Genomic DNA, 27158 nt, shown 5'->3' with positions numbered 1-27158 from the left:
TCGGAAGGGTCCGAGCCGCCCCGGGACGGTGTAGGGAGTCGGGAGGCTTTATTGACGGGCGGCGGCGCCCGCGGGCAGCGGCTCCCGCCACCGGATCGTGGCGGGAGAGGGGTTGGGGGGGCGGGGGGGGGGTGGGGGGGGCGAACGCGCGCCCCCGCACGCGCCCGGCCCCGCCTCGGTCTCTTTAAAGCGCGCGGGCGCCTGCGCGCGCCCCGCCGCCCGGCACCGCGCATGCGCGGGCGCCGCCGGGCCCCTTCGCGCGGGGCTCCCTTTGTCCCTCGCTCGGCGCTCCCCGGAGCGGCCGCCTTTGATTGGCAGCCGCGCGGCCAATGGGCGCCGCGCGCGGGGGCGCCGGGGGCGGGGCTACGCGACGGGCGGCGCGCGCGGCCAATGGGAGCGCGGCAACGCGGGCCCGCCGGCCAATGGGGACGCGCGCGGCGGGCGCCGCGGGGGGGGGGGCGGGAGAGACTTCCGGCCGCGCGCTCACTCGCTCCCGTCCGGGTGAGGAGGCCGCGATCGCCTCGGTGCCCGTGCCCGGTGCCAGGTCGGGACCGCGGCGGCGCCCCAGACCGCGTCTCGGCTCCGCTCCGCCGCCGAGCGGGCTCCGCCGCGGCTGCCGGCACCGCGTGCGGCCCGCGGGGCGGGCCCGGTGAGGCGGGGCCGGGCGGCGGGCGGGTAGCCGGGCCCGAGGGCCGGGTCTGACCGGTGGTGTTTTGCCTCTAGGTGTGAGGGAAGATGCAGGGCAACAAGGGCTTCGGCATGGAGAAGCAGAACCACGCTCCGCGCAAGCAGCACCAGCAGCACCCGCCGCCCGCCGTGCCCGCCAACGGGCAGCAGGCCAACAGCCAGAGTGAGTCCCGGGGCCGCCGCCGCCCGCCCGGGGCGAGGGACCCGCCGCCGCTCCGCTTGGCTGTCGTGGGAGCCGCCGGTTTGAATGGCAGCCGGGCTGATCTGGGGCTTCGCTTTCCCTCAGTCTCCTCAGAAGTGCATGCGGCTCCCGGAGGTTTGGCTGGGAGTTGTTTCTGAGTTTCTTGTGTTCCCGCAGCTCGGCAGGGGTGTAGAGGTTACTTTTTGGCTCAAATACTGAAGAAAAGCTTACTTAAGGAGTTTGGAAATCTATGAAAGTATAGCAGGATTCCTGTAATCCTGGCAAATGCAGGGCAGCCTGTTTTCCGTTGGCTCCGTTTCCTTTTTTTTCTTAACTGTAACAGATGGCCTCTCAACAGAGGCTTCATTAAGTACCAGCAAATTAGATTTGCTATCTGTAAAGATACAGCTGTAGTAAGAACACTGTTAGAGCAGTCTGTAGTCACTTATTCAGACTAATTTTTTACATGGGAGACCCCAGGAGATACCTAGCTTTACTTAATAACAGTTAGTTTTCAGGTACTAGTTGACATTGCTGATATCTAGTGTGTAACCAGGTTCTTTCTTAGACAGTGTGGACTGCCGCTCTGTCCCAATACACAGGGGATGCTTGTGAGCTGAGGCTGCGCACTAATGGCTTCTGGGGCCTTCACTGATCTAACTTGATTATTTAGAAGTATAGTAGCGAGGCATTGCTGTGAGCATTTTCAGGTGAGGAAGTGTTTTAGTTATATTAATGGGTTTGGGCTTTTTTTTCAGTTTGGACGCTTTGGCCATTCAAAAGCTTACAGAAGTCACGTGCACTTTGCATGAGTCCTCCATGTGTGTTATCTGTCAGAGTTTCAGTTTCAACTGTACACACACCTGTAGAGGTACTGGGCTAGTAAAAATTGGCCTGTGTATTGTTATGAGGTAGCCCTGTGAGACAGAATCTTTGTTGGTTTGTAAACAGACAAGAGTGACAGACCAGTCTGCTTCTAGTCAGGCTGAAAACAACGCAACCATGTAGTAGTTTTCTCACAGGGATCAGCTTGTAGTGAGTGGCTGTGTCTCAGATTAAGTGGGTTCACTTAAGGCAGAACAGCAGCAGTGGTATAACTCTGTCCTAGGTCCCTCCTAGTGTATCCATGGGCCTCGTAATTGATCCCCATATACTTCTTATAAGGGTGTGAATATGTTCACAAGACAAAACACTTACTTTTGCTGTGTGAAGTAGATGGCTTGCTCTCGCTACTCTTCAGTAGCTACGCCATCAGCCTTATTTTTTTGTTAGTACAAGCTGTAAAAGCGTGCTTTGTCTTATAAACAGGAGTTGTCCTTGCATGTCTTGCATGCGTTGTCTTTGCATGATCAGCTTTTCCTGCTTAGTGCCATGCTTTGTAGACTGAATCAAGCTGCTCACATTCATAGTTTAGTTCATAAATGTGTCTGTGAGCTGTGTCCTCTGCAAAGCAAAGGAACTGCTTTCCGTGGCTTGCTGCCCTGCGTCAGGAAGTTCCATATACATTTAAGAAAATTGGAAGCAGGAACGTCAAGTGACGCTAAAGCCACTCTTGTGTCTGGCCAATAGCAGAACTTCCAGGACCACGGTGGGCTCTTGCCGAATTCAGGGTTAGAGACTGTGTATGTGCATGTGGGGACTGGAGAATGTTCCTACATATTACAGTTATACATAGCATTGCTTAATGAATATAGATACTTTGTAATGAACTTTGTAGTTTTTCTGAAGTTTCGTGTATTTGGCTGGGTTTAGGGGTGGTTTTTTTCACTGTTGTGACCATTCCAGCCTTCTCTTCAGCTTGGAACCCAGATCCCATCTCACAGAATGACAGCTATCTCAAATCTTACCTGTCTGGGCAAAATTTGCTCTCGTTTGCTTGGTTTTGTAAACATTTGGGGTTGGTTGTTGAGTAAAAATCTGATTGCTGGCCAAAATTTGGGTTTTCCATAATTATTCAGGTCATAATGCAAAATCCTGTGTGGTGAGTAAAACTGGTTTTGTTGCGGGCCAGTCGTCTTAACCAGTTCTCCAAAGTTGAGTGAAATCTCTCACGTTAGTTCAAGCTGCAGTGTTCTTTTCTCCAATTCTAGGCTATGTTTCACTGGCGTTAATGAGCACTGAGGTCCAAACACATGTTTTGTTTGAAAAGAAAATTGGCCCATTCTGAAACAACACCCTCTTATCGGTGTAGAGAAGGCTGGAGAGGTTTGAGACAGAAACGAGTGGGTGATGTTACCTGTATTGTCCTCTGTCTGTGTCCACTGTGATGAAACCTAATAGAATTTATCCCCCCAACTGTAGAGCAGCTGTGTACCTTATTCCCCTCAGATGAAGGCCTGACTATTGACCTGAAGAATTTCCGGAAACCTGGTGAAAAGACCTTCACCCAAAGGAGCCGCCTGTTTGTGGGGAATCTACCCCCAGATATTACAGAGGAAGAGATGAGAAAACTGTTTGAGAAGTATGGCAAGGCGGGTGAAGTCTTCATACACAAGGACAAAGGCTTTGGCTTTATCAGGCTGGTGAGTGACCTGCTACCTTTAGGGTGTTTTTGTGGCAATGGCTCGTGCTAGAGGAGTATTGCTAATTGGAAGTAGTGGATGCTCAGGTATCTTGTTAATTAAGTCCACTGATGACTTTAGTAACCTGGAGTTATGGGATCAGCTTCTACAAGTGGTTTGTCTAGAGCTTGTTACGGGGAGGAACGTGGATTCAGGCAGCTTGTGGCAGGATTTATCAGATATCTGATAAAGTTCTTCTGAAGTCAGCTGGTAGGAAACAGAGAAAACATGAACATGATGCTCTATAGACACGGTGGGCTTCCATTTTCTGGAAGTGTGTGAACATGGAATATCTATGAACATAGGCTGTCTTGGTCTTACTGGAGTGGTGGATGTCTTTGAGGTAGGGGATCTCTGGATGATTGCGTTGAAGTGTGGGTAGGAGGGAGGTAGCCACCAACACAGAGTAATAGTTCCTAGACTCACGTACTGCCTTTCTGAAAGCCCTGAGGTGTGTGGTTGGATAATGAGGTTCCCATACCAAAGTCTGCTTTGCTGTAGCGTGGCTACTTAGAGGTGGCTTAAATGAGTGGACAAGTGTGAAACTGGCATAGGATGTTTTTTATGGATTGTCATACAATCAGCATTTCCTCTTACAGTTACCAGACTTAGCTGATAGTTGAATCTCGGTATTTTTAATGTATTTTAAAAAACCCCATACTTTGTAGCCTTAATATTATTGTCTTATAAATAATGATTGTTTAATTGTTTGCTTAGATCACAGTGGCTGTTGGATGAAACTTGTCTGATATGTTTTTTCTCCCCAAACTTTGTCCATGCCTATTCAGCAAGAGCCACAGAATAGCTGTGGTTTGTTAGGATGCTCTTTACCATGCTGCTATGGGAGGATTATTTGTTCCTCTCTATGAAGTGAAAAATTTTTCAGGGGAAATAGACTTGTCACCCAGTGACTGTGATGGGCTGATTCTGTACTGTGTTGAGAATTTTAATGATAACTTTTTCTGTCTTCAGGAAACTCGCACTCTGGCAGAGATTGCAAAAGTGGAACTAGACAACATGCCTCTACGTGGGAAGCAGCTAAGAGTGCGTTTTGCGTGCCACAGTGCATCGCTGACAGTCAGGAACCTGCCTCAGTTTGTGTCCAATGAGCTCCTGGAGGAAGCCTTCTCAGTGTTTGGCCAGGTGGAAAGGGCTGTGGTTATTGTGGATGACAGAGGACGATCCTCTGGGAAAGGCATTGTGGAATTCTCAGGGAAGCCTGCCGCTAGGAAAGCCCTGGATAGATGTAGTGATGGGTCTTTCTTGCTGACTACGTAAGTGTGGAGGGTGAGAAGTGCTATACTGGCACGCGTGCGGGTTGGTGGGTGGCGTTGGCTTGTGAGCAATGTTTAAGGCCAGAGTGGGACAGATGAGAGATGGGGCCAGAGGTGGTAGGTGATTTGCCTGGGGAGAACTTTTCTTAGCTGTGTTCCAGCAAGAGTGAGTCTGAAAACTTCCTTCTGGGGAAGCTGCTAGTGGGGTAAGTGCATCAGACTTCCCAAGAAGAGCTTCATCGATAAAGCCTTCTTAGGGCAATTAAAGCAGCCTTTAAGAAGCAGGAGCTATTTCAAAGACCATCGATATAATTTCTTGGAAATGAAGCTCAAGTGTATTAATTGTGCACTCTGAGTCGCTTCAGAGGCAAGCCAAGACGGGACCAGGTAGGATGCTGATCTGCCACTGGGCATGGGGTCTGTCGGAGAAGCTGGTCAGATAGATTGGATTGTTTGGAGCTTTTCGTGTAATAAACTTTTCCTTGTGCTTGAATATCATAAGGCAACAAAGAATGTTCTTGCATAATTATGTGAACTTGCTCAAGCAGATGATTAATTGGAGATTCGTTCCACAGAGCACGGCTTGTTGCTCTAACTATTAAGAGGGAACCGGGTTTGATCTCTTGGAAATAAAAATTATTGTATATTTTGTATGTATGCACCTAGCATTTGTGAATAGAATACTTCCTGAAATTGGAGCTATATTGCTAATTTCTGAAGTAATTTTATAAGCTTTGTGCTTCTCGCTTCTCTCCTCTTTCTTGGCGGCCTACATGTGGCACAGCCACACATGAGCACATTCAGTTTCAAAAAGCAGATGTTTTGGGGTTTGTTTTTTTAATATCTGAGACTCTTTGGGGCTAACCAGCCTAGTGTGTCATGCTCTGCAGGAGGATCGCTGTTAGGGAGCTTTTGCTGATTCACAAATCTGTGCCCTGACAGAACCGTGGAAACACATTTTTGAAAGTGATCATGCAAAACTAATCACTGCCAGTGCAGAGCTGAAAGCACCTGAGGGTAACATGGAATCTTTTTGTAGCTATCAATGATGTTTTGAAACCTGGGGCAGCAAACCAGTATGTTGCTTATTTCTAGTTATGGTTTGATTTTGATTAAATTTGTTCTGGTTTGCCTTTGTTTATGACAGTAACAGCTGGTCAGAATTGGTTCACGTTGGAAAATAAAACTTAATAATGGAATATGTCACATCCAAGTGAAAAGCTACTTTGTAGATCTTCAGTTGAGGAGAGATTTTAATCCTGGTATCCTGCCCTACTGCTGGAGCCTGGGCATCGCTTGCCACTTGGCATAGCGTGATCGTTTCTCTTCCATTTCCTCAGCTCTGGCAAAAGCCATTGAGGAAGTAATGAGAATCACAGAATCATTAAGGTTGGAAAAAACATCTAAGATGATCAAGTCCAACCATCAACACAATACCACTGTGCCTAGTAGACCATGTCCCGAAGCGTCACTTCTACATGCTTTTTGAACACCTCCAGGGATGGTGACTCCACCACTTCCCTGGGCAGCGTGTTCCAAGAAGCTGTGGTGCTGCTTGTTGCTGAGGGTGAGCTGTGTTGGTGCTGTGGTGGGGATCAAATGCAGAGGTTGGAAACACTTCTGTTAAATACTTTTTTTTCTGCACAAAGAAACCAGGAGGACAGAAGCACGTGTGCTGTGTCTATGTTGTGGAGAGCACCAGTGGATTTCCTGCGGGGCAGCTGTGCTGCTTGTCAGTAATGGCACATGGTGGTCTCACCAGGAGAGTGTGGCTGAATGGTACAGCCAGCAGCCTCCAGTGAGCAACAGTGTAGTTACTCTTCTCTTTAAGCAGCTATAAAAAGGCACACAAGGACTTGCACAGCCCCTGTTGGCCATGTAGCAAAGGAGGAAAGGGCAGAGACCCACACTGTAGGGACTATAAGACTTCAGGCTACTTAGATTGTACTGGAGGATGGCAGGTTCCAGTTAAGCTGTTAAGTTGAACCAGTAACCAGAACCAGCAAATGTTCTTCTTTCAGTACAAATTTGGTTTGGATTCCACCAGGATTTTATTTAACAGTTCAGCTCCTATTCTAGAAATAAAAATTGCTGAAAATGATTTCTGATTTCACTTCGGTTGAGATCCCCAACTGCTCTGAATTTCTTTGAGCAATGCTAAAAGCAGTAGTCTATAAGTTCAGACACAGTACACATGCTTTCCTACACTGCAAGCTCATTCCTGAATTTTTTTGAAAGCACCTTATCCTTTCTTTACAGATTCCCTCGGCCTGTTACTGTGGAGCCCATGGATCAATATGATGATGAAGAGGGACTACCAGAGAAACTAGTCATCAAAAACCAGCAATACCACAAGTATGTGCCTGTGGTGCAACAGGAGATAAAACCACCCGTGGACTAGGATGTAGACCAGCACCTCAGATTTAGGAGGGTGGCTCATCAGTCCTCCTCTTTTCTGTAAATGTGGCCTGACTCTGGAAAGAGAATTGCACGCTGTTCTCTTGCCATGGTTAGCTGAAAGCAAGCAGTGGGTTTGGATCCATGCTGCTGGATAAGACTGGCAGCCTCCACGTATTTTTCATAAATCCAGTTCAGTTGTAATAAAATTGCATCATTTTGAGCTGGCATGAGATCCCCTTACTGAGATGTGAAGCTGAAGCAAAGTTTTAATTTATTTGCTCCAAGTATTACGGAAATTCTATAGAGGAAACAGGTTTGAACCCATAGTGAAAATGTAAGGAACAATGTGAATACCATCAGTAGATTGCAGAGCTCTCCAGGTATAAAGCCATCCGTGGTTTTTGAAGGCTTCTCCTTGTAAGTCAGTGTTGTGATCAAAGCAGGGGGAATTAGTAAACAATATGAGCTCATTCATTTTTGTAGTAAGGAAGAGGAGAGCTTCAGGAGCTGGGGGGCTGCATTAGTGATAGTCGTGGGCTGCGGGGATGGGTGAAATAAACACACACCTTTGGGCAGTGTTTGTTTCTGGAGTGGATCTGTCCATAAGATGCGCACCAGGAGCAAAGGCTCTTTCTTTCAAGAGTATTCCTAAATGTCTTTACACAGAATCTTTTGGTGTCTTATGAAAGCAGCTTTTTATGGAGGAAAACGGGACACAGTTTCCATGTAAAATTAATCCTGCAGGAGGATTCTGCTTAAGTTTCTTCTTTCAATAAGATGATTCCTGAACAGACAAACCGGTATCTCAGGCATAGCTATTTGTGAGAAAGTAGAATACAAAGTGATTCCATGTTTGTTGCTCTAAGAAATGCATTTCTAACTGTTAAAAAAGACATCTGCAATTGCTTTAACATACACAAATGTATTTGTCTTGACTCCTCCTCGCTCTGTTGAAGCACTCACTAGCTCTTCTGTGTTTGGCAGGGAGCGTGAGCAGCCTCCTCGATTTGCACAGCCTGGCAGCTTTGAGTACGAATATGCCATGCGTTGGAAGGCTCTAATAGAAATGGAGAAGCAACAGCAAGAACAAGTAGACCGTAACATCAAGGAAGCTCGAGAGAAACTGGAAATGGAAATGGAGGCAGCTCGCCATGAGCACCAAGTTATGCTCATGCGGCAAGGTACCAGTCAAAGATAAAAGGCGGTGTTGGAATGTGGCCCTGCAGCATCCAGGGGTGGGTAACTTGGTAGACCCACTAGAGCCCACTGAAAGTGAGGTGGTGAGCTGTCGTGTGGCTGCTCAACTTGTACTAAATGCAGTAGCATGAATGAACAGAGGGTCATTACTGTATTGCTGGAAGCTCTGTTGCCTTGTTCTCTTGTGTGTTACAGTTCTAGTTCAGGGATTGATAGGTGGTATGGGAGGAGAGTTAGGTAATATTTTTTTTTTTTACTGTCTTTTACAGATTTAATGAGACGCCAAGAAGAACTCAGGAGAATGGAGGAACTGCATAATCAAGAAGTACAAAAACGTAAACAGTTGGAACTCAGGTAAAGGGGCTGATTATGAAATGCTTTGAATCCATAATGTTATGGAACTCTTCTTCACTGCACCTAATTGTTCAGTTTGACAGTTTAATTACTGCCTGAAGTGTGGCTGGTATTTTGGGCCCTTTTGTTCACAGGGACTGTATACAGTTAGTGCAAGATAGGAGAGTTAGGGGCTTCATCCACTGATTATCTGGTGTTTTACAGCTCCTTGCCTGAGGCAGACAGAAAAATTGGAATATGTGCAGTGATTTGGTGGCTTAAATGGTGGCTGCAGAGTAGGAAATCTCATTCTAGCATCTATCTTTTTGTTTGAGGGGTAACTTGGTCTCAGAGATTTCTCTCTCCGTTCCAACTCTTTCTGTCTCACGGTCATTTTGAGAAGCCCCAAGATGGTCTCCATAGTACTTCTCTAATAGAAGGTTTTTAAAGGACTGCCTGGCTTATATTCATTATACTGCATGTAGTCAGCGTGTATTTGGGAGCTGCTGTGTAGGTACAATCATAGAATCATTTGTGTTGGAAAAGACCTTTAAGTTCAAGTCCGACTGTAAACCCAAACGCTGCCAGGTCCACCACTAAACTCCTAAAGCACCACATCTACCCATCTTTTAAACACCTCCAGGGATAGTGACTCAACTGCTTCCCTGAGTAGCCTCTGCCAGTGCTTGACAACCCTTTTGGTGAAGAAATTCTTTCTAATATTCAATCAAAACTTCTCTAGTGCAACTTGAGGCCATTTCTTCTTGTCCTATAACTTCTTACTTGGGAGAAGAGACCAATATCCACCTTGCTACAGCCTCCTTTCAGGTAGCTGCAGAGAGCAGTGAGGTCTCCTCAGCCTCCTTTTCCTCAGACTAAATAGCCCCAATTCCCTCAGCCACTCCTCATCAGATACACACGTGAATGGGCTCATGTTGGGTTTTATGATGAACTCCTTAAACTTGGAAGTGCCTTGGTGTGCATATATATTTGGTTTTGTCATGCGGTACCTAATATTTTCAGCCTTAGTAAAACCATGTTCTTATAGTTGTAGGTTTCCAAACCAGACCCATTAGGCAGCAGTGCAGCACCCTGCACGTGGTTAGTGTATGTTGAACTGAGCATTCCCTGGATCTTTTTTGCAGGCAAGAGGAAGAACGCAGGCGCCGTGAGGAGGAAATGAGGAGGCAGCAAGAAGAGATGATGAGACGCCAGCAGGAAGGCTTTAAAGGGAATTTTGCTGATGCGGTATGAATGCTTCTACCTTCCCATTGCATCTAGGTGCTGACGTTATATTTTTGACCTTTCATAGTTTTCTGTGAATGCTTAACTTGTTGGTTGAGGGAGTTTACATCTGTAGTGCATTCTGCCCTAAATTATTGATTCCTTGCGATCTTAATACACTTTAGTCTGGAAAATACAAATACTGTCTGGAAAATACAAATACTGTTACTGTCCCACTGCTGTTCATAGAATCATAGAATAACTAGGTTGGAAGAGACCCATTCATGTGGGACCCTCGCTAGCTGTCTTGCTGTCCAGAAGAATATATGCTAACTAGTGTTATTCTAACAGTAACAAAGATGCACTGCCCCAAAGTACTGCTGCAGAACCCTGTTATGGTCCTACACCGCCTCTACCTCTATCCTGCAGTCTGTCTTAATCATGCTTAGATGAAATGATCCCAACTTGAGGCACAGCTGCTTGTTATTAAAAGTCAGTTGGTCAAGTATTTCCTTGTAATATAAAATGTCTGGTGACTTGTCTTTTACTAGCAGTATGTCTATTTCTGTAAAGTATTTTCCAGTCCCAGCAACCTTCTGTTGTGGAGGCAGCTGTAGTGCTTTCAAGGGGATGTAATGGCATTGATGCAACAGGCTGTTTATGCATCTTAGAAAAAAAAAATGGGCCCCTAAGCAAAACAGCTAAATACATGTTAACCCAAAAGGCCAGAAGTGTGTGACTGACCTAAATGTGTGAATGTTGGCCTGTGTAGCAGAATGGCTGATTTCTCTAAATAATAATGCGTCATGATAAATACTGGCACTGAGAGTACGAATGAAATTAATCTGTTCTTCAATGTCACTGAAGTGAGGAGGTGCTCCTAGCTTTGCAGGGAAGGAGATGTGTGACATGTCCCCTTAATACAAGAACTAACTGAGATTTTAGTGTACATGACCCAGTGCTGCATCTTTATGTAAGCTTGCATTCCTTTCTGCAGGAAAAGCTGCTTAGCTGTGCTGAGGAAGTAGCAAAACTAATTCTTCCTAATGTGTTACTGCTGCTCAGGAAATCTTTCCATACAGATATCAGATACTTATTTATGCTGCTGTTTGGTAAAATCTGCATGTGCAGCTTTGCTGCTGGATGTTTTACTGTGATTGCGAGAAACGGTCTTTCCGAATGAGATAGTTTAAATAAGAGCTGTTTGTTCGGCGGTTAATCATGTGAAGGTAGCTCAGATCTTCTTTCGAAATTTATTCTGGGAATGACTTCTCTACATAGTTTTCAGTAGTAAAACCATAGAACCTTTTATAGATACTTTTTTTAAAAGCCTGAATTTTTATCATTTTAAATGCTTGTCTCTTTTTCCAGAGGGAGCCCCCAGACATGCGAATGGGACAGATGGGTATGGGAGGTAAGAGTATTCTGTGGCCGTTTGTGTTTCTGTGCATGTTCCTTTCCTCTTTACAAATCCTGTACGTTTTCAAGTTTTCTTATTTTATTGGCTTCTTATTTAGAAACTCATAGTAATGTTTAGTCACAGGAACATTTATGTGACGGGAAACATGACAAAATTTCAGTATGAGGCAGTACTTTACATTCTTGAAAGACCCAGTTCAGTAAGCAAAAATGCTTGGTTGAAGTTGCTGTCAGACCCATTGTGGGCTTTGTACTGAGAGAGAAACTGGTGGGCCTGTAGTGTTAGACCTTGAGCCCAGGCAATAATCTTGGTTCCTGTATTTCCATGTTGTGACTACGTGATTTAGAGTTTCAGACCACACATACAAGAGCAGGTGAAAAGGCAATGGGGGGCTTAGCCGTTGATGGAGTTGGTGAGTGTTAGATCCTGCTGTAGTTTCAGATAATACCGGAGTGCAAAATCAGTTTGCCTTGCCCTAATAGTGCAGAGCTGGTTAACAGATAGGACTGTCCCCAAGTATAACACTGAGAGGAGTTTGCGCGGTGTTTTGCGGCTCTGGAGCGATAAGTGTATCGCAGCAGTGGCTGCTCTGCCAGGGCTATTCTCTGGTTTTCTTTTCCAGGTACCATTGGCATGAACAATAGAGGAGCTATGGCTGGTACCAACGTCCCAGCTCCTGCGCCTCCTGCGACTGGTCCTGGAGCTATGATACCCGATGGAGCCATGGGAATGGTAATCGATCTCCCACCTGCTTTTTATGTACACCTTTTAAATGCAGATTATGTTGTTTCCATTTTTAAACACTATGCTGCTAAAGTTGAAGCTTGTTTATCTACCTAGACCTGTTGTCTAACTCCTACTGAAATCTTTAGAAGTTAATCTTGCCTTGATGCTAGTTGGTAATTTTCAGGAAACTGATGTTAGACTAGAGAACCTTCCAAACTGAATTACACTTTCTGCTGGAAAGAGGGGGCTGCACAATAGCCCTGTCAAGCTGGAATGGGAATGAAATATACCCAAAGGAATGGAAATAACGGGATAGAATCAGGGCAGAAGACTAGTATTGCAGATGTATATTGGAATTGGAGTATTGTGTTCGCCTGGATTGTGGTAGTGCTGTAGTATCCATATGCTTGTCCTCGTTTCCCTTTCCCAGACTGCGTTAACATGTGTGCACCGCACCAGCGCACTGGTCTGGGCGGTGGCGCAGGCTGTTTCTGGTGTGCTCGACTACGAATTACATGAGGAGGGAGTTTTGCAATGGTCCTGTCAGTCCAGTTTTGGGGCTTTGGACGTGCTTTTGGTGGGGTGAAGCTTTGTGGCAAGTCATCTGGAATTGTGGGATCCTGGTAGGATCTGAATCAACTCAAATGGCTTTTAACGGCCCTTTATTCCTTGTTTGTCTCCTTCTCTCTCCTGCACTCGTCCTCGTTTCAAGACTCCACCACCGCCTGCGGATCGCTTTGGCCAGGGTGGTGCGATTGAAGGCCTCGGAGCGATGGGAGGGAACCCACCACCTGCCTTCAACAGAGGAAATCCAGGGGGTGATTTTGGCCCTAACAAGCGTCGCCGATACTAACGTGGTTAAGCTACCCCTGCATGCACCCCAAAGATGAAAGGAATCTTGGCAGGTCATACAGGGTTCAACTCGGGGAGGGGGTGGGTGTTAAAAATAGTTAATTAGGGCCTGTTTTGATAAAGCCACTCTAGGACAAGGGGAGTGCAGTCTGACTGGTAAAGGTTTTAGGAAATTTCATGTGGTGCATTCCTATAATTTCAATATGAAAAATGGATTCTGGGAGGCTGCCGTGGATGTTTGGTAACGGTGAAGTCTGGCAAGGACCCTCATGCCTTGACCATTCCAGGTTTCCTATTTGCAGCCGGAGTCCTGAGACTAAACTAGGTAAAATTGCAGTATGTCTTGGCATTTTTGTAGTGTAGCGTACCTTGCTTAAGAGCACAGAGGAGTCTCTGGAGAACTAGGGCAGCAGCTGGGTACTTGCAGCTCCCATATTCTGTAAATTTATATAGCTCCAAATGATCCATCATGTAGTGAACGGAAGGAGATTTTATGTTCATTTATTACTTTTCTTTCCTTTTTATTTTTTTTTCTTTTCCTCCTAACTTGTAGTTATTCTTTTTATCTGGACCATCTGTTTCTTTAAAGTAGTTGACTGTCATGTGCAACCTGAATGGCTGGGATGCTCTGGTTTGGATGGATTTTTTGATAACGTGTTGTATCACTGTTTATTTTCACTGGTAGTAAAGTACAATCTATTGGACAAAGATACTGTATCTCACGCTGAAGATTTAACTGAAACAAATGTTTGTATAACCTTAAATTTGCCTGTCTTTTGTGTAGAAGTACTACAAGATTTTTCATTTAGTGTAATCTGTTTGAACACAAGCTGTAATTGTCCCACTAACAAGTTTAAGTTTGTCTGAGGAATGTTACAGGAATGCATTATTAAAGTGGATTTTAAGCCTTTTTTATCTGGTGTCTTGTCTCCTGTTTTTTTTGAATAAAGATGTGTACGTATGGATTGAAGTAAAACAAGCTTCGGATTATGGTGCAAAAGTTGTTCTTGCACAGCTCTATAGAGGTTCGATCCCTGAGAATTTTCCAGTAGTTCTTGTCACAGGAGGGGTGTCGTTTTTGTGTTGGTGTGACACCTTCAGCTTTTCAGAAGACAAGAAGGTATCTCCCAATTTACTGATGATGTCTGTATCGCGGATGCAGAGAAGCAAGACACAAGACTTGTGTGTCCCTGGGAGCAAGGAGTTGAGTTTGTGTCTCACCTGCACAGTACTAAGCTGACCCCTGTTGCTGCTGCTTGTGGCAGGGGACGCGGCCCTTCCTGCAGAGCTCTGAACTCTGCTGGGGTGGCAAAGGGAGAGCTGGGACCTGTCAGTGGCACCAGTAACACTTCGCCCTGTGTGATGGCACAGGGACAGGCACCTTCTCTGAGCTGTGTCCTCGTGCTGAAGCTCTGGAGTTGAGACTGGGGAGGGGGGAGAGGAGAGGGAAGCTTAGAAGGAAATTCAGGTGGGAAAGGGAGAAAGAGTCACAGCCTGTGAAATAACAGGGAGGACTAAAACATTTTCAGATACCTAATGCTACCAAGGCAATAGCCTTAAAACATGCGTGTTTGGTCCTGTAGGTGCTCTGTAAGTAGGAAAAAAGTAATTGCTCTGGCGGTTTTATTGGTTTCCCCCTGTCATTTGATGGCTTATAATTAGCCTGGATGGGATGATTGATAAGCTGCATTGAAGAGAGGCTGCAGCTGGTGCTCTTGTTTCTTTTGCTTGTTTTTGTTTTCCATGTGTGAAAGCAGTGGCTGCTGGCTTGCTGAGCTGGTACAGTATTTACTGGTGACTATTGGGAGATTGTGATTTACCTGTAGGTACAATATGAAGAGTTTGATGTTTTTCACCTGACACAGTTGCTAGGATAGTGAAATGTGGCAAGATCTCAAATTGGCAAGAATGCTGATTAGCTTTTCTGTCACCCTGCAGAGAGGATGCATCTGTTCTGGTGGCTGGTGTCTGGAACATGGCTGGCAGGCGTTCACTAATGCCACGGGGGTTTGGTAAGTACATCATTTAATTCCAATGTGTGAAATACTAGAAGAAACTGTGAAGTTGCACCCAGGTGCCTGTGTTTTCTCTCATTCTCCTGCCCCTTACTCAGCTGGCTTGTCTGTTAGTGAGCAGTCAAAAGAGAAGCTGCTGCCTTAGGGAAAGGCAGAGCTCAAGTGTTCAGCAGTTCTTTGCTGCTGCTCAAATCTATTCAAGTGTAAGATAAGAACAGCCTTTCCATGGGAGAAAAGGGATGTAGTATCGGTGTGTAAAATCATGGGGAAGGAGGGATGTAGCACTCCTCAAAGTCCACCTAATAAGACTGGTATGAGGTGAAAATTGAAGGTCCAGTGAGCAAAGGAAGAAAACTTAAGCTATGCCCTGGTGTGAATACCAGAGGTAACCACTGATTTGATTTAAAGGAGGAGACAAACCCAGTGCCTGAGGTTCTAGTGAGGAAATTTGAAAACCTTAGTAAAGGTTTGGTTTATGTGGCGTGCAGCAGGAGGAAATGGCACCAGGGACTGTTTGTGGTGCAGAAGCATCTAAGGCTGAGCACAGGAGCAAGCAAGGCTGCCTCACTCAGAGCACTTCCAGATGCTGGAGTCTGCTGAAGCACGTTGGGTTTTGCTGTCAGTGCTTGGGTAAGGCTGTGAGCGCAGCTCCAGAGGCTGCTTTCTGCACGAATGCTGTTGGGGCGTGCTGAGCTTGGCCAGCACGCAGAAGGGAATGCTTTCCTCTGCCTGCCTTTCCAGATTGCTGGCTATTACGTAGTTGCAGACCGAAGAAGTATTTTGGCTATCATGAAGAGAGACCCTTGCCTTTGCTGTCGTAGCTGATCAGCTTTTTTGAAATGCACTTACACAGAATCAGCTCATAACCAATCAAGGATTGATGAGCAGTCTCATTCTTATCACTTTGTTATTAGCTTTAAGCTGCTGTCATTTGTGGGCTTCAGAAGTTACAACTTGTGCTTTATGCAGCTTCCCCTTAAGAAAAGGTGACTGCATTTGCACAGATCAAAGCTAAATCTGAAAAAATAGTAGCAGGTACCTGGATAATTTTGTCACATCAAAGCAGAAGACAAACATGTCTATTTTTTTTTTTTTGGCACAGTGCATCTCACTGGAAGCTGTCATTTATCATAGGAAGATTCAAGTGGTGGAAACGCTAAACTGTTTCTCCAGCAGGAGCTGAAAGAAGGGAAATGCAATTTCCTGTGGCCTTCCTGAAAGGAGCCATCATTCTCTCCTCTGTCCTGGTCATAACTTGGATACCTGCTTTAAGGTAACAGGACCCTCCAAAGGAAACCCTCCAAACCCACACACTCCCTCCTAGGTTTCTATCGTGAATGCCAACTAATGACCAGAAAAGGGAGTCTTAGGAGTAGACTGAACTCCTTTCTCTTTTGCTTCGATCCTGTTGAGGACCCAAGTGCACTTTTTGATAAGGAATATTGCATGTATTTTCAGAGCAAGCTAAAGAGTAAATGGGCTCCTTTAGCAGCTCAGCTCTGAAGAGATGAAATTATCTCTAGGAGCAAGACATTGCCTGAGCTACAGGGAGAAAATCCCCATCAGCTGGGTGGCTAATTCCAGTTTGAATGTGTAATTATTCAGCGAGACCAGTGCTGGAGCAACAGTGCTGTAGTAACTCCAGTTGCATAAGGGCTCTGTTCTTGAATGGAGAGATGAAGATTACCCACATCCCCATTTCTGATGCTGCTCTGATCTTTTACAAACCTGTTCTTTAGGCTGCTGAGTGTGATCGGTACAGACCTCCAGGACAACAGCCCTATAACCCCTGAGCAGCACTGTCAGCAGGAGAGCGTCTGGGCAGCACTCCTGCTGTAGAATTGCTCAGCACATATTCTGATGGGGAAGATTTTATTTCCCAAATAACTAAAACATGAATCCTGCCTACAAGCTTTGTGTAGCATACAGAGCAGTAGTAGGTATGTCAGGGAATTTCCCTCTCCGAACCAGCCTTTTGCGTGGATGAACTGCTCCATACTGTAGAAAAGCACTCCCCTTGCCCTGGGCTCCGCAGAGCATCCCCGAGGACCAAAGAGGCAAGGGTGAGCTGAGTTTCCCTCCCTGGAGGCATCCAGAATGTTCTTCCTGGGAACCTGGGGGCTGTTTTACACTGACCCTAATTGTTCAAGGGCAAACATATTAAGATGGGTGATTTGGTCCTTCTTTCTCACCTCCTTTTAGTTCTGTTCTATATCAAATTAAGTGTACACAAACCAGAGAGGCTTTTTTTTTAATTCTCAGCTGACTCATTCCTTGCAAGCTGTTTCAGAGATGTTGGTCATGACTGTCCCTGCTCGGCTGGCTTGCACAGTGACTTCTGCTTTGCTTGGAGCTCTGCCCCGCAGGAGGATCATGCTTGGCAATACAGCCCTGTTGCCCCGGGGCAGCTGCCAGAAGCCACAATTTCAAACTAGATGCTGTGTGATGGATGTGCAGTCCAGCATGTTTTTTGCCATCACCTCATCTCCTCTTTTTCCTATTTTTGAAGCACCAGCTCAGAGCCCTGAGTCTGCTCGTTACTGACCAGGTGGTTCTGCTGGAGCTCATCTCTGTTTCACCTCCTAGGCTGCACCCCTCCACTCGTCCTCCGTGGGCTGGGAGCTGCAGAAGCCCCGGTTTGCTGTATGTCACTGTGCTATGTTCCCAGTAGGTTCTGTGTTTTAAGCCACCTCATTCCTTCCAGACTTTTGCAGGGTGTAACAGAGCAGCAAGAGCAGCAGGTGTTGAGGGGGCTCTGTTCAGCCGCATCCCCCCTTCTGGGCAGTCTGTGACGAGCCTCGATGTGTGGGTCAGCCACAGCACCCTCTTGGTGTTTCCTCCAAGGCGTGCGAGGTAACCCGAGCTCCAAATTCTCACTGGCACAGGGATGGCGACAGCTGCAGCCTTGCTGACAGCTCCTGGGAAGGACAAGGAGATCTGAAATTCTATAGCTCTGCTCAGCGCCCGGGACTACAAATTCCCCTATCACCAGGCTCTGCCCAGCTTCCTGGGTCCCAGGTGATCCCTTCCACCTGAGCTGAGGCTCTGGATGCCGGCAGCATTTTTTTACCCACCTTTGGGACCACTGGGTCATTTATTATGTCTCGAGGTACTCGGTCCTCCGAGGGAGGTGTCAGCTTGAAGCCACATGGCTCATGCTGGTGTGGTAGTTCCCAAGTGCCCTTGTGTTTCCCTCCCAGCTTTTGGGATGTGGGTTTCTACACAGGCTACCCAGGTGTAAGGAGACCTGGTGGTGACATGTGTTCTCTCCGCCAGTGGGACCATCTTCCTTCCTAGGGAAATGGCATGGAAAAGCCTGAGGCTGCCACTGGCCGGGATGTCTTAATGTGGGGATGGCAGAACGGAGCTGGAGATGGAACAGCCTGGCAGTGTGAAATGAGTCTGGAATTTCAGCAAGGGTTCATCCTAGGTCTGGAGAGATCCCCTTGGGGTGGCAGCAGATCCTGCAGGCTGTAGGGGAATATTAACTAGATTAAACAAATATCATAGGACAGCGATGAGGTTACATCAGCCACGGTGGGACCTGTGGGTGCCTCTCCCTGGGCAGCTGCTGCCTGCAGGACCGGCCCTTTGCGCTGTCTGATAGCACCAAGGGCGTATGTTGAACCCAGTTTCTGAGCAGAAACGATCTCCAGACGCTGTGCACGCTGGCAGGTCAGGAAACAGCTGTCTCTGCAAACAGGAACAACAAAAAGAAAATAATATTTGGGTTAGGCGCTTGTAGGAACTAAGTAAAACCTTTGATCTCAAGAGGGTTTCCTGTTTGTAGAGAAAAAACCTTCAGTCCCAGAACGAGAGCAGGGAGTCCGAGCAAACCCCTCCTTGGTACGGATAAGCCCTGTAACATTTTGCAGTCTTCTATGGCAACAGTGATCTTCTGGGGGAGAGATTTCATCCCTGGGTTGCATTAGAGGATATCTTGGCCACCGCTTTGGTCTGCTGATGCCTCTCTGTCGCCGATGGTCGTGCCTTTTGGGGCTGTGGGAGATCAGCACAAGTTTTTCCTTGGGACTCTGGGAAGTTTCTTCCCTTCCTTTGCAGAAAATTTCAGCTGCTTCTATAAATGCTAAAGAAACTGAGAGCAGCTGGTCAAGAAGAGCCACCGGTTGCCCCACGCTGAGCGTAAGCACTGATCTGACACCAATGCTTCTGTGCCGGACGCTGGTGGGACAGAAGGCACTGGGGGGTCGTCTGCCCACCCGAGGTGTGGAGCCACCCCACAGTGCCCCTCAGCCGAGTGCAGGGGAAGGATAGAAATGCCTCTCCAGATAACGTGGGCTTTGGAGCCTGTCAGCTGCTGAGCTGCTATGTCCATCTTTAGCCTGCTCTCCAGTTACCAGCCACCTCCTCCAGCCGCCTCCAAAGATAGGCAAAGCCACCTCCCGGCCCCTGGGCTGGAAACTGCGGGGAAGCAGAAGGGGGATCACAGGCAGAGGCGAGATTGATGGGATTTTTGTGGAAGTAGTGAAGGACACCACAAATACACCGGAGCTATGGAGTTGCTGTGCTACAACAAAGGCTGTGGGCAAAGGTTTGATCCTGAGCACAACACCAAGGGTAAGTGGGCTTGTGTGCTTTGCACCGGCGTAAGCAGGAATACATGCGGCTTTCCTCAGCTGCCACACTGTGGCCTGAGCTGAGCAGAGGCCAGCGCAGGCAGCCTGCACGGCAGGAGCTGGCTCAGGACCTGCCAGCCATCATTGGTGGCTTGTGGGCAGGATTGCTCCTGGAAAGTTCTGCCTGACTTTCCCTTTTCAGATTCCTGCCTGTATCACCCGGGTGTCCCCATCTTCCATGATGCCCTGAAGGTGAGTGGGGCAGGTGGTGGGGCTGCAGCTGCCCGGAGGGACCTTTTGCCCAGTGGTATTGGCCGCACCCGACCAGTTTGTCGTCTCCTGGTACCTAGGGCTGGTCTTGTTGCAAGAAACGCACAACTGACTTCTCTGAGTTCCTCTCCATAAAGGTGAGTGACCCCCAACTCAAACGCACTCACTGCTCCTCTGTCCTCTCTTCCTTGCCCCTGCCCTGTCCCATCCCCATTCCCGTGGCAAGGCTGCCTTCTCCCTGCCGGCCAGGAGTTTCCTATCTGTTTCCAAGGACCAGGCAAACAAAGGTCCTTCTCCCAAAGTGCAGGGAGGGTGTTCCCAGAGGAGGGTGCTGGAAGGAGCTGGGATCCCCCACAAGGATCCTGAGGAAGACAAATGTCCCAAGTGCCAGCACAGCTGTAAATATCTGAGCAGTAGTGGAGGAGAAGGAGGCAGCAGAGGTCCTGGGACATCTCCCGAAGGAGACTCTTGCTGCCCTTCAGCTGCCAGGCTGGGGTGCAGCAGGACTGACACCTGTCTGCCGCGGCCCTAGAGAGGCTGACAGACTGTCTCATTCCTGGGAATCCCTGCAGACACAGCCCCTGCCCTGGTGCAGGGTCAGAGTCTGTCCCTGCAGGACACAGTCACCAGAACATGGAAACTCACAGGGTTTGGGAGCAGCTGCCAGGTCAGGGAGGGCCAAGTGGGCATCAGGCTTGCCTGTGCTGCTCAGGGATGCACAAAGGGGTTTCACAGCAAGGAGAAACCCCCCGAGCCTTTCAGCCGAGAGGAGACCTCAGATGGGCCGAAGGACAGACCGGTGGAGATCATCTATCAAGGACCAAAATCAGCTGAGAAGATGCAGCGGGAAAGACCAAGGTAAGAGGGGCTCAGCTAGAAGTGTTGCCCTGCTGTGCCGCCTCTTCTGCATGTGTCCCACCCTACTGCAACAATACTTAAATTGTGGGGAAAAAAAACCACGACTCAGCCTTTGCTGCTGCTGTTTCTAGCTCTGATGAGCCAAGACAACTGCTGCCAATTAAAGTATCCAGATCTCTGGAGCAAGCACTGGAAAAACTGAACCTGTCCTCCAAGGATGAGGCGCCTGAGGGCAGCTGTGCAGGTAGTGGTGAGCTGGTGGGTGACAGGGGGACATGGCAGGGGCAGTGTGGGGTGGCAGATACTCTGTGCTCAGCCACCTGCAAACCCCCAGAGCTGCGTCTCGGAGGAGCAGCACAGCGGGCTGCTAAGCTGGGCAGCCGGCAGTGGAGCTGCGGGGAGGGTTTAGGGGCAGACGCGGGTGACGAGTGCCCCAGGGTGAAGCTGTGTTGCTCTCACAGGGGAAGCAGCTGCCCAAGTAAGAGTCGGCACCACTTGCAAGAATGCAGCCTGCAAGGTGGTGAGTACCTGGCAGGGTCCCATCTTTGCATGGTCTGTGCTGCATGGCTGGGAGCATCGCAGGGCCAGCACCAGGGCTTGTGTCCCAGCTGCCACTAGGTGTGGGACAGGGTGCTGTGCAGGTGGGAGGTGGCAGCGCCCATCAGCTCTGTATGTTCCTGCTCATCTTGTCCCTGGAGCGGCTGCCTCTGTTGCCTCCCAGCCATGATCCCGTTTCTAGATTGCTGGATTGGTGGTACATTTGCATGTCACTGCTGCTAATTGCTTGCAATGAAATAGGGCACATAGTCAGGATATGGGCATGCAGCACAGCCCCCTTTCTGTCTTGCCCCAAGGCCCCTTGCGCAGGACTCTCTGCCTCCCTCCAGGTGTGCACCAGAGGGACCAAGCTGGGAGAGGGCTGGCATGCTTGGAAAGCAGCAGAGAGGGGAGGGAGCAGAAGGCAAGAAGTGGAAGAGGGCATGAGGCTGACGTGCTCTGGGAAAGAGAGGAAGGGATGGACAAAGAGCCCCTTGCACTTACGAGCAAGTTTCCGTGGTGTCCAAACTTGCCCGCTGTCCCAGTGCTACCCGGCCCCAGCAGCAGGCAGTCGGCAGGGCTGTGGGGGTGACACTGGGGTCCGTACGAGGCCAGGGTGGCTGCTCTGCTGGCAGGGTGCAGGCACTAGTGCTGGGCTGCTGGCTGCACATGGGTCCAGAGTAAGTCCTCTGAGATGCTGGACCCAGTGAAAGGGTGATGTTTGCCAGCATTCTGTGCCCTGGGCAGGGATGGCACAGCCAAAACACTCCTCTTGCTTCTCACTCCACAGATCTATCAGGGCCCGGAGAGCAATACAGAAGTCTGTACTTTCCATCCTGGTGTTCCTGTCTTCCATGAGGGGTAAGAAACAGCCCTTTACTGACTGCAAGTGCCACATCGTGAGGTTGTGTGGCCTGAGCAGCGTGGCCAGCGCCATCACGGGTGACACCTCTGGGTGAGAGGCGGGCAGGGGGAGCTGCTGGTTCCGCGCCCCCATCTCCACCACCCTGAAGCCACAGCAGGTCCCCTCTCCTGCTCCCATGGGCGCCCCCTGCTCAGGCCGTCCCGCTCTCCCCAGGATGAAATACTGGAGCTGCTGTAAAGTCAAAACGACAGACTTCAACGCCTTCCTGGAGCAGCCGGGCTGCAGCACCGGGCGGCACTGCTGGACGGGAAAGGGGGTAAGGGGAGTCTCGGTGGCGGCTCATGTGTGCGAAGTGCCATTACTGGCAGGGACCCAAGTATTGCTCCTTCCCTTCCTCTGCGTTTACATGGGCTTCTGCATTTAATTCTCCTAATTTTCATAATTGCCAACAGAGGGCTGTGCAGGGTTTGAATGCCTCATCTTCACCCATCTGCTGTTTAAAATGTCAGCTCTCGCACCCAGCGGGCACGAGCGCAGTAGGAAGCTGAATGAGGCAGGATCTGGCCCCGGGCACAGCACAGCCAGCGCTGCAGGCTGCCACACAGGGACTGGCAGCTGAGCACAGGGAAAGCCCTGCAAAAGAACCACAAAAGTTTTGACAGATGACTGGATTTGGTTTTAATTAAGCTTTCCCTCTGCAACTACTTCCCAGGAGGGTCCTCATCTACTTAGTGACATGATGTTGTGGCAGGGCAATGGGGAGACGATCCAAGTTCCCAGTATTGTGTGTGTGAGTCTCTTGGCTGGAAACAGGCTTGAGTAGGGGAAGTCGCACCAAAGTGACCCAGGATATCCCCAAGAGTGCATCATGTTCCTCTGAGTCAGTGATGCTCTGAGCAACCCTGTCTGAGCCCCGTCTGTGCTTTGTCCTGGAGCAGAAAACATATAGCGGATGTAAAGGAGGCTGCAGAACAAGAACTGAAAGGCTGTGATGCAGACGCTTTGTGCTAATTGTCACCTGAGTTTGAGGCTGGGATTCCTCCTGAGGTGCTGTGTTGGCTGGCAGTGCTGAGGGTTGCAGGGGATCTGTCTCCTGCTCATGCTCAGAAATGCCTGGTGGATCTAAAGGTGCCTGTAGCACAGACAAGGTGGGGGTCCTGTGGAAGAAAGGTGAAATGTGCCCAGCTGGACCTCATCTGTCTCCCAAATTTTGCATGGTGGCATGATCCATGTTGAGCAACAGCCCCGGCACTGCTCTCCACACTGGGTTTCCTGACTGTGCAGGAGCTTGGACACAGCAGAATAGCTCTGGAACAAGAAGGGGGTGGCTCTGGCCTTAACGTGTCCTTCTGGAACTACCCCAAGCACAACACCCATACCCCATGTTGCTTGGGACAGCCTGGCAGGGGCTGTCTACCTTCTCAAGAAGCACCTGCCCCTCAAAAACCTGCATGAAAGACAAGGTTTGATCTTGCTCAGCTGATGCTGCCCTCAGCCACCACTCTGTAAAGCAGACGTACGAAGGCGCATCCCCCAGCACAGACACCCCCTCTGTTTGCGGTGAGCTTCATCTGGACACTGTGCCATCATGGGTTCTTCTCCTCGGCAGGACAAGAAGGCGGTGTCGTGCCGGCAGGACTGGCACCAAACCAGCAGCCAGGTGGTGGTGACAGTCTATGCCAAGAACCCCCTGCCTGCCCTTAGCAGCGTGAAGGCCAACCGCACCGTGGTGAGTGGGGCTGGTGGAGCTGGGGACGTGCGCTTTCATGGCACCCGATTTTGAGATCCAACAGCCGGGCGCTGCCCGGGTGCCTGGGGCTCTCTGATGGCCTGTTTGGGCTGTTGCTGCAGCCGCGGTTGGTGCTGCTGACCTGCTGTCCCCAAGCTCAGTGGCTTTTCTGCTACAGCAGCATCTGCCCAGCCATGCTGGCTCATCAGGTGGCTTTGCTGGCCTCGAATCCCTCGACTGGTGGCAGAGGTGAACCCAGCATGCTCTGAAGGGGGTGAAATGCTCCCAGGTGCTGAGGGGATCACCAGACTGTTAGTTGGAGCCAGAACGTGTGATGCCCTGTCCTGGTGAAGAGCTCTGACAACGCTATCCTACCCACTCAGATGATTTTCCATTGGTCTTTCAGCTTGAGGTCCACATCGTCTTTGAAGGGAATAAGATTTTCCAGGCAGAACTGGATCTCTGGGGGGTAAGATCCTGTTTACTTTCTTTTCCCTATTCCAGTAGCCTGCGTGGGCTTGGGCTGCGGTGCTGAGGCAGCTTGTGCTCTGGGAGAAGCATTTGCAGCCCCAAACGCAGGCTCCCCGTTAGGAAAATTAATCTCCACGCAGTCGGGATTCTCTGACATTTGGAAAAGCAGCAAAATGGTTGTTGCTGCAATTTCTGCACAGTCCTTCCTGTGCGTGGAGCTCAAGGCAGACTGTATTATCGCACAGAAACGCCGTGGCTCCCAGGGCGCCGTCTCTTCCCCAGCTGGCACCTCTGTGGGACAAACAGCCATTTCACAGTCCCTCCCTCGGTGTGATTCATTGCCAGCTCTTGCAGGGAACACAAGTCCCACCACGGCTGTTGCAGCAGAGAGGACCGGTTTATCTCCAGGTTTTCTTAAACAGTAAAGGCTGATGGGGAAATGATTTTTTTCCCTATAAATCCCATAGCGGTAGCACTGCCTGGGAGCCTCGCCAGGACTGTGCGCGGGCTCGGTGCCTGCCTGCTCTGCAGCACCTGAGGCACCCTGGCTGCGCTCTTTGAAATGCTGCTCTTGTTGGAATCGTCTGGGAGCCAGATCGCCCAGGTACCAGCATTTGTGGCCACCTCTGCGAAGAAATGGCTTAGGGCTTGTGAGAGGGGCTGTTTTAGAGGCTGCCAGTGGTTGTTCTAATTGATCCCGTACTTATCCCTAAACCAAGAAGGATATGAACATGTTGGAACAGGTCTAAAGGGGGCCACGAAGATGATGCAAGGGCTGGAGCACCTCTGCTATGAGGACAGGCTGAGAGAGTTGGGGCTGTTCAGCCTGGAGAAGAGAAGGCTCCAGGGAGAACTAGGAGCAGCCTTCCAATACGTGAAGGGGCTACAGGAAAGCTGGGGAAGGACTTTGTACAAAGGCACAGAGCAATAGGATGAGGGGCAGTGGCTTTAAATTGGAGGGGGGAGGATCTGGATTAGACATTAGGAAGAAATTCTTCATGCTGAGGATGGTGAGGCGCTGGCAGAGGCTACCCAAAGCTGCGGCTGCCCCATCCCTGGAGGTGTCCAAGGCCAGGTTGGATGAGGCCTTGAGCAGCCTGGTCTGGTGAGAGGTATGGAACTGGATGGGTTTTAAGGTCCCTTCCAACCCAAACCATTCTGTGACTCTAAAAGCAGAGCTGGACACTGCTGACGGCTCTGTAGGTGTTCTGGCTTTGGTTCCAGACTGTCCCAAAGAAAGGGTCTTTGGCCCAGCAGGTCGCTGCTTCTCCCTGAAATCCTGCTGTGCCTGCGGGCAGGCAGAGGTGCGAGGGACACACTTGCTCTCCAGTTTCTCAGCTGCTTGCTGGCTGGGGAGGAGCAGTGAGACTCGGGAATTTGCATGTGCATTTCTTGCCTTTATTTCTGGTGCAGGCAGCCAGGGCCCGCAGGCAGCAGATTGCGGGTTCGCCTGTCTCTGCGCAACTCACTGCCGTGGGGCGAGCTTAGGCATAACCCGGTGAACCTCAGCTGGAACCCAAGCTTCATCCTGCTCCGTGTGTCCTGGCATGCAAGGAGAGGAGATCTCTCCTCGTTCTCCTCTGGCAGGGCTCTGCCAGTCAGGGAACCGCTGAACGTGTGCTGCCTGCCCTCCTCTGCCCAGCCCAACACACCTTTCCCTTGCTGGGACAGGCTGAGAGAGTTGGAGTCGTTCAGCCTGGAGAAGAGAAGGCTCCGAGGAGACCTTCCAGCACCTGAAGGAGCTGCAGAAAAGCTGGGAAGGGGCTGTTTACAAGGCTTGTAGTGACAGGACGAGGGGCAATGGGTATAAACTGGAGAGGGGCAGATTTAGACTAGACATAAGGAAGGATTTCTTCACTATGACAGCTGTGAGGCCCTGGCCCAGGTTGCCCAGGGAAGCTGTGGCTGCCCCATCCCTGGAGGTGTTCAGGGCCAGGTTGGATGGCTTTGAGCAGCCTGTAGGAGGTGTCCCTGCCCACGGCAGGGGGTTGGAAATGGGTGATGTTTAAGGTCCCTTCCAACTCTCCAACTATTATATGACTTATGAGCCAGCAGTGGCCCAGGTGGCCAAGGCCAGTGGCATCTTGGCTTGTATCAGAAACGGCGTGACCAGCAGGGCCAGGGAGGTTCTTCTCCCTCTGTACTCGGCACTGGTGAGACCGCTCCTCGAATCCTGTGTTCAGTTCTGGGCCCCTCACCACAAGAAGGATGTTGAGGCTCTGGAGCGAGTCCAGAGAAGAGCAACGAAGCTGGTGAAGGGGCTGGAGAACAGGCCTTATGAGGAGCGGCTGAGAGAGCTGGGGGTGTTTAGCCTGGAGAAGAGGAGGCTGAGGGGAGACCTCATTGCTCTCTACAACTACCTGAAAGGAGGTTGTGGAGAGGAGGGTGCTGGCCTCTTCTCCCAAGTGGCAGGGGACAGGACGAGAGGGAATGGCCTCAAGCTCCACCAGGGGAGGTTTAGGCTGGACATTAGGAAAAAATTCTTCACAGAAAGGGTCATTGGGCACTGGCAGAGGCTGCCCAGGGAGGGGGTTGAGTCACCTTCCCTGGAGGTGTTTAAGGCACGGGTGGACGAGGTGCTAAGGGGCATGGGTTAGTGTTTGATAGGAACGGTTGGACTCGATGATCTCGTGGGTCTCTTCCAACCTGGTTATTCTGTGATTCTATGACTCTCTAGGTCATCGCCATAGACAAGAGCTTCGTGAGCATGGTCCCCACCAAGGTGGAGATCACGCTGTGCAAGGCCAGCCCCGGCTCCTGGGCCAGGCTGGAGCTCCCGCACGGCGGGTCCCGCTCCCGGGCCGAGCAGCAAGACGACGAGGAGGCTGCCGGCCCCCCGGAACCCAGCGCGGCGCACGAGGACTCGGAAGACTCAGACGACAGTTTGAGCTGGTCGGAGGATGAAGACGAGGAACCGGAGCCGGGAACACCGAGTCCGTGACAAGCGAGAGCCGCCCCCGAGGGCCGAGGAATAAACACCC

General features: G+C 49.8%; 2 protein-coding genes across 4 annotated transcripts; both read left to right on the top strand.

Annotated features, from left to right (window-relative positions):
- Nucleotides 1-466: 466 nt before the first annotated feature.
- Nucleotides 467-13768, top strand: NONO (non-POU domain containing octamer binding). 3 transcript variants are annotated; one of them, XM_069867359.1, is made up of 11 exons: nucleotides 467-495; nucleotides 724-850; nucleotides 3197-3390; nucleotides 4402-4703; nucleotides 6963-7058; nucleotides 8088-8284; nucleotides 8570-8654; nucleotides 9779-9881; nucleotides 11229-11271; nucleotides 11900-12009; nucleotides 12716-13768. In XM_069867359.1, the coding sequence occupies exons 2-11, from the start codon at nucleotides 736-738 to the stop codon at nucleotides 12854-12856; spliced, it is 1386 nt and encodes a 461-aa protein (XP_069723460.1). In that variant the 5' UTR covers nucleotides 467-495; nucleotides 724-735; the 3' UTR covers nucleotides 12857-13768. The 3 variants fall into 3 exon arrangements, with proteins under 3 accessions (XP_069723460.1, XP_069723458.1, XP_069723459.1); XM_069867357.1 differs by having other exon boundaries at nucleotides 3170-3390; XM_069867358.1 differs by lacking the exon at nucleotides 467-495 and adding an exon at nucleotides 526-544 and having other exon boundaries at nucleotides 3170-3390.
- A 5264-nt stretch (nucleotides 13769-19032) lies between these two features.
- On the top strand, nucleotides 19033-27127 carry ITGB1BP2 (integrin subunit beta 1 binding protein 2). The gene is made up of 11 exons (XM_069868052.1): nucleotides 19033-19448; nucleotides 19650-19699; nucleotides 19798-19854; nucleotides 20430-20575; nucleotides 20707-20819; nucleotides 21037-21095; nucleotides 21903-21973; nucleotides 22191-22293; nucleotides 23587-23706; nucleotides 24113-24175; nucleotides 26855-27127. Exons 1-11 carry the CDS (start codon nucleotides 19385-19387, stop codon nucleotides 27116-27118), a joined length of 1110 nt encoding a protein of 369 aa, XP_069724153.1. The 5' UTR covers nucleotides 19033-19384; the 3' UTR covers nucleotides 27119-27127.
- The last annotated feature ends 31 nt before the right edge of the window (nucleotides 27128-27158 follow it).

Source organism: Phaenicophaeus curvirostris, chromosome 13, assembly GCF_032191515.1.
Source record: "Phaenicophaeus curvirostris isolate KB17595 chromosome 13, BPBGC_Pcur_1.0, whole genome shotgun sequence".
NCBI classification, from domain to species: domain Eukaryota; kingdom Metazoa; phylum Chordata; class Aves; order Cuculiformes; family Cuculidae; genus Phaenicophaeus; species Phaenicophaeus curvirostris.
The sequence above is the reverse complement of the archived record's forward strand: the minus strand, read 5'-3'. Positions and strand labels throughout refer to the sequence as shown.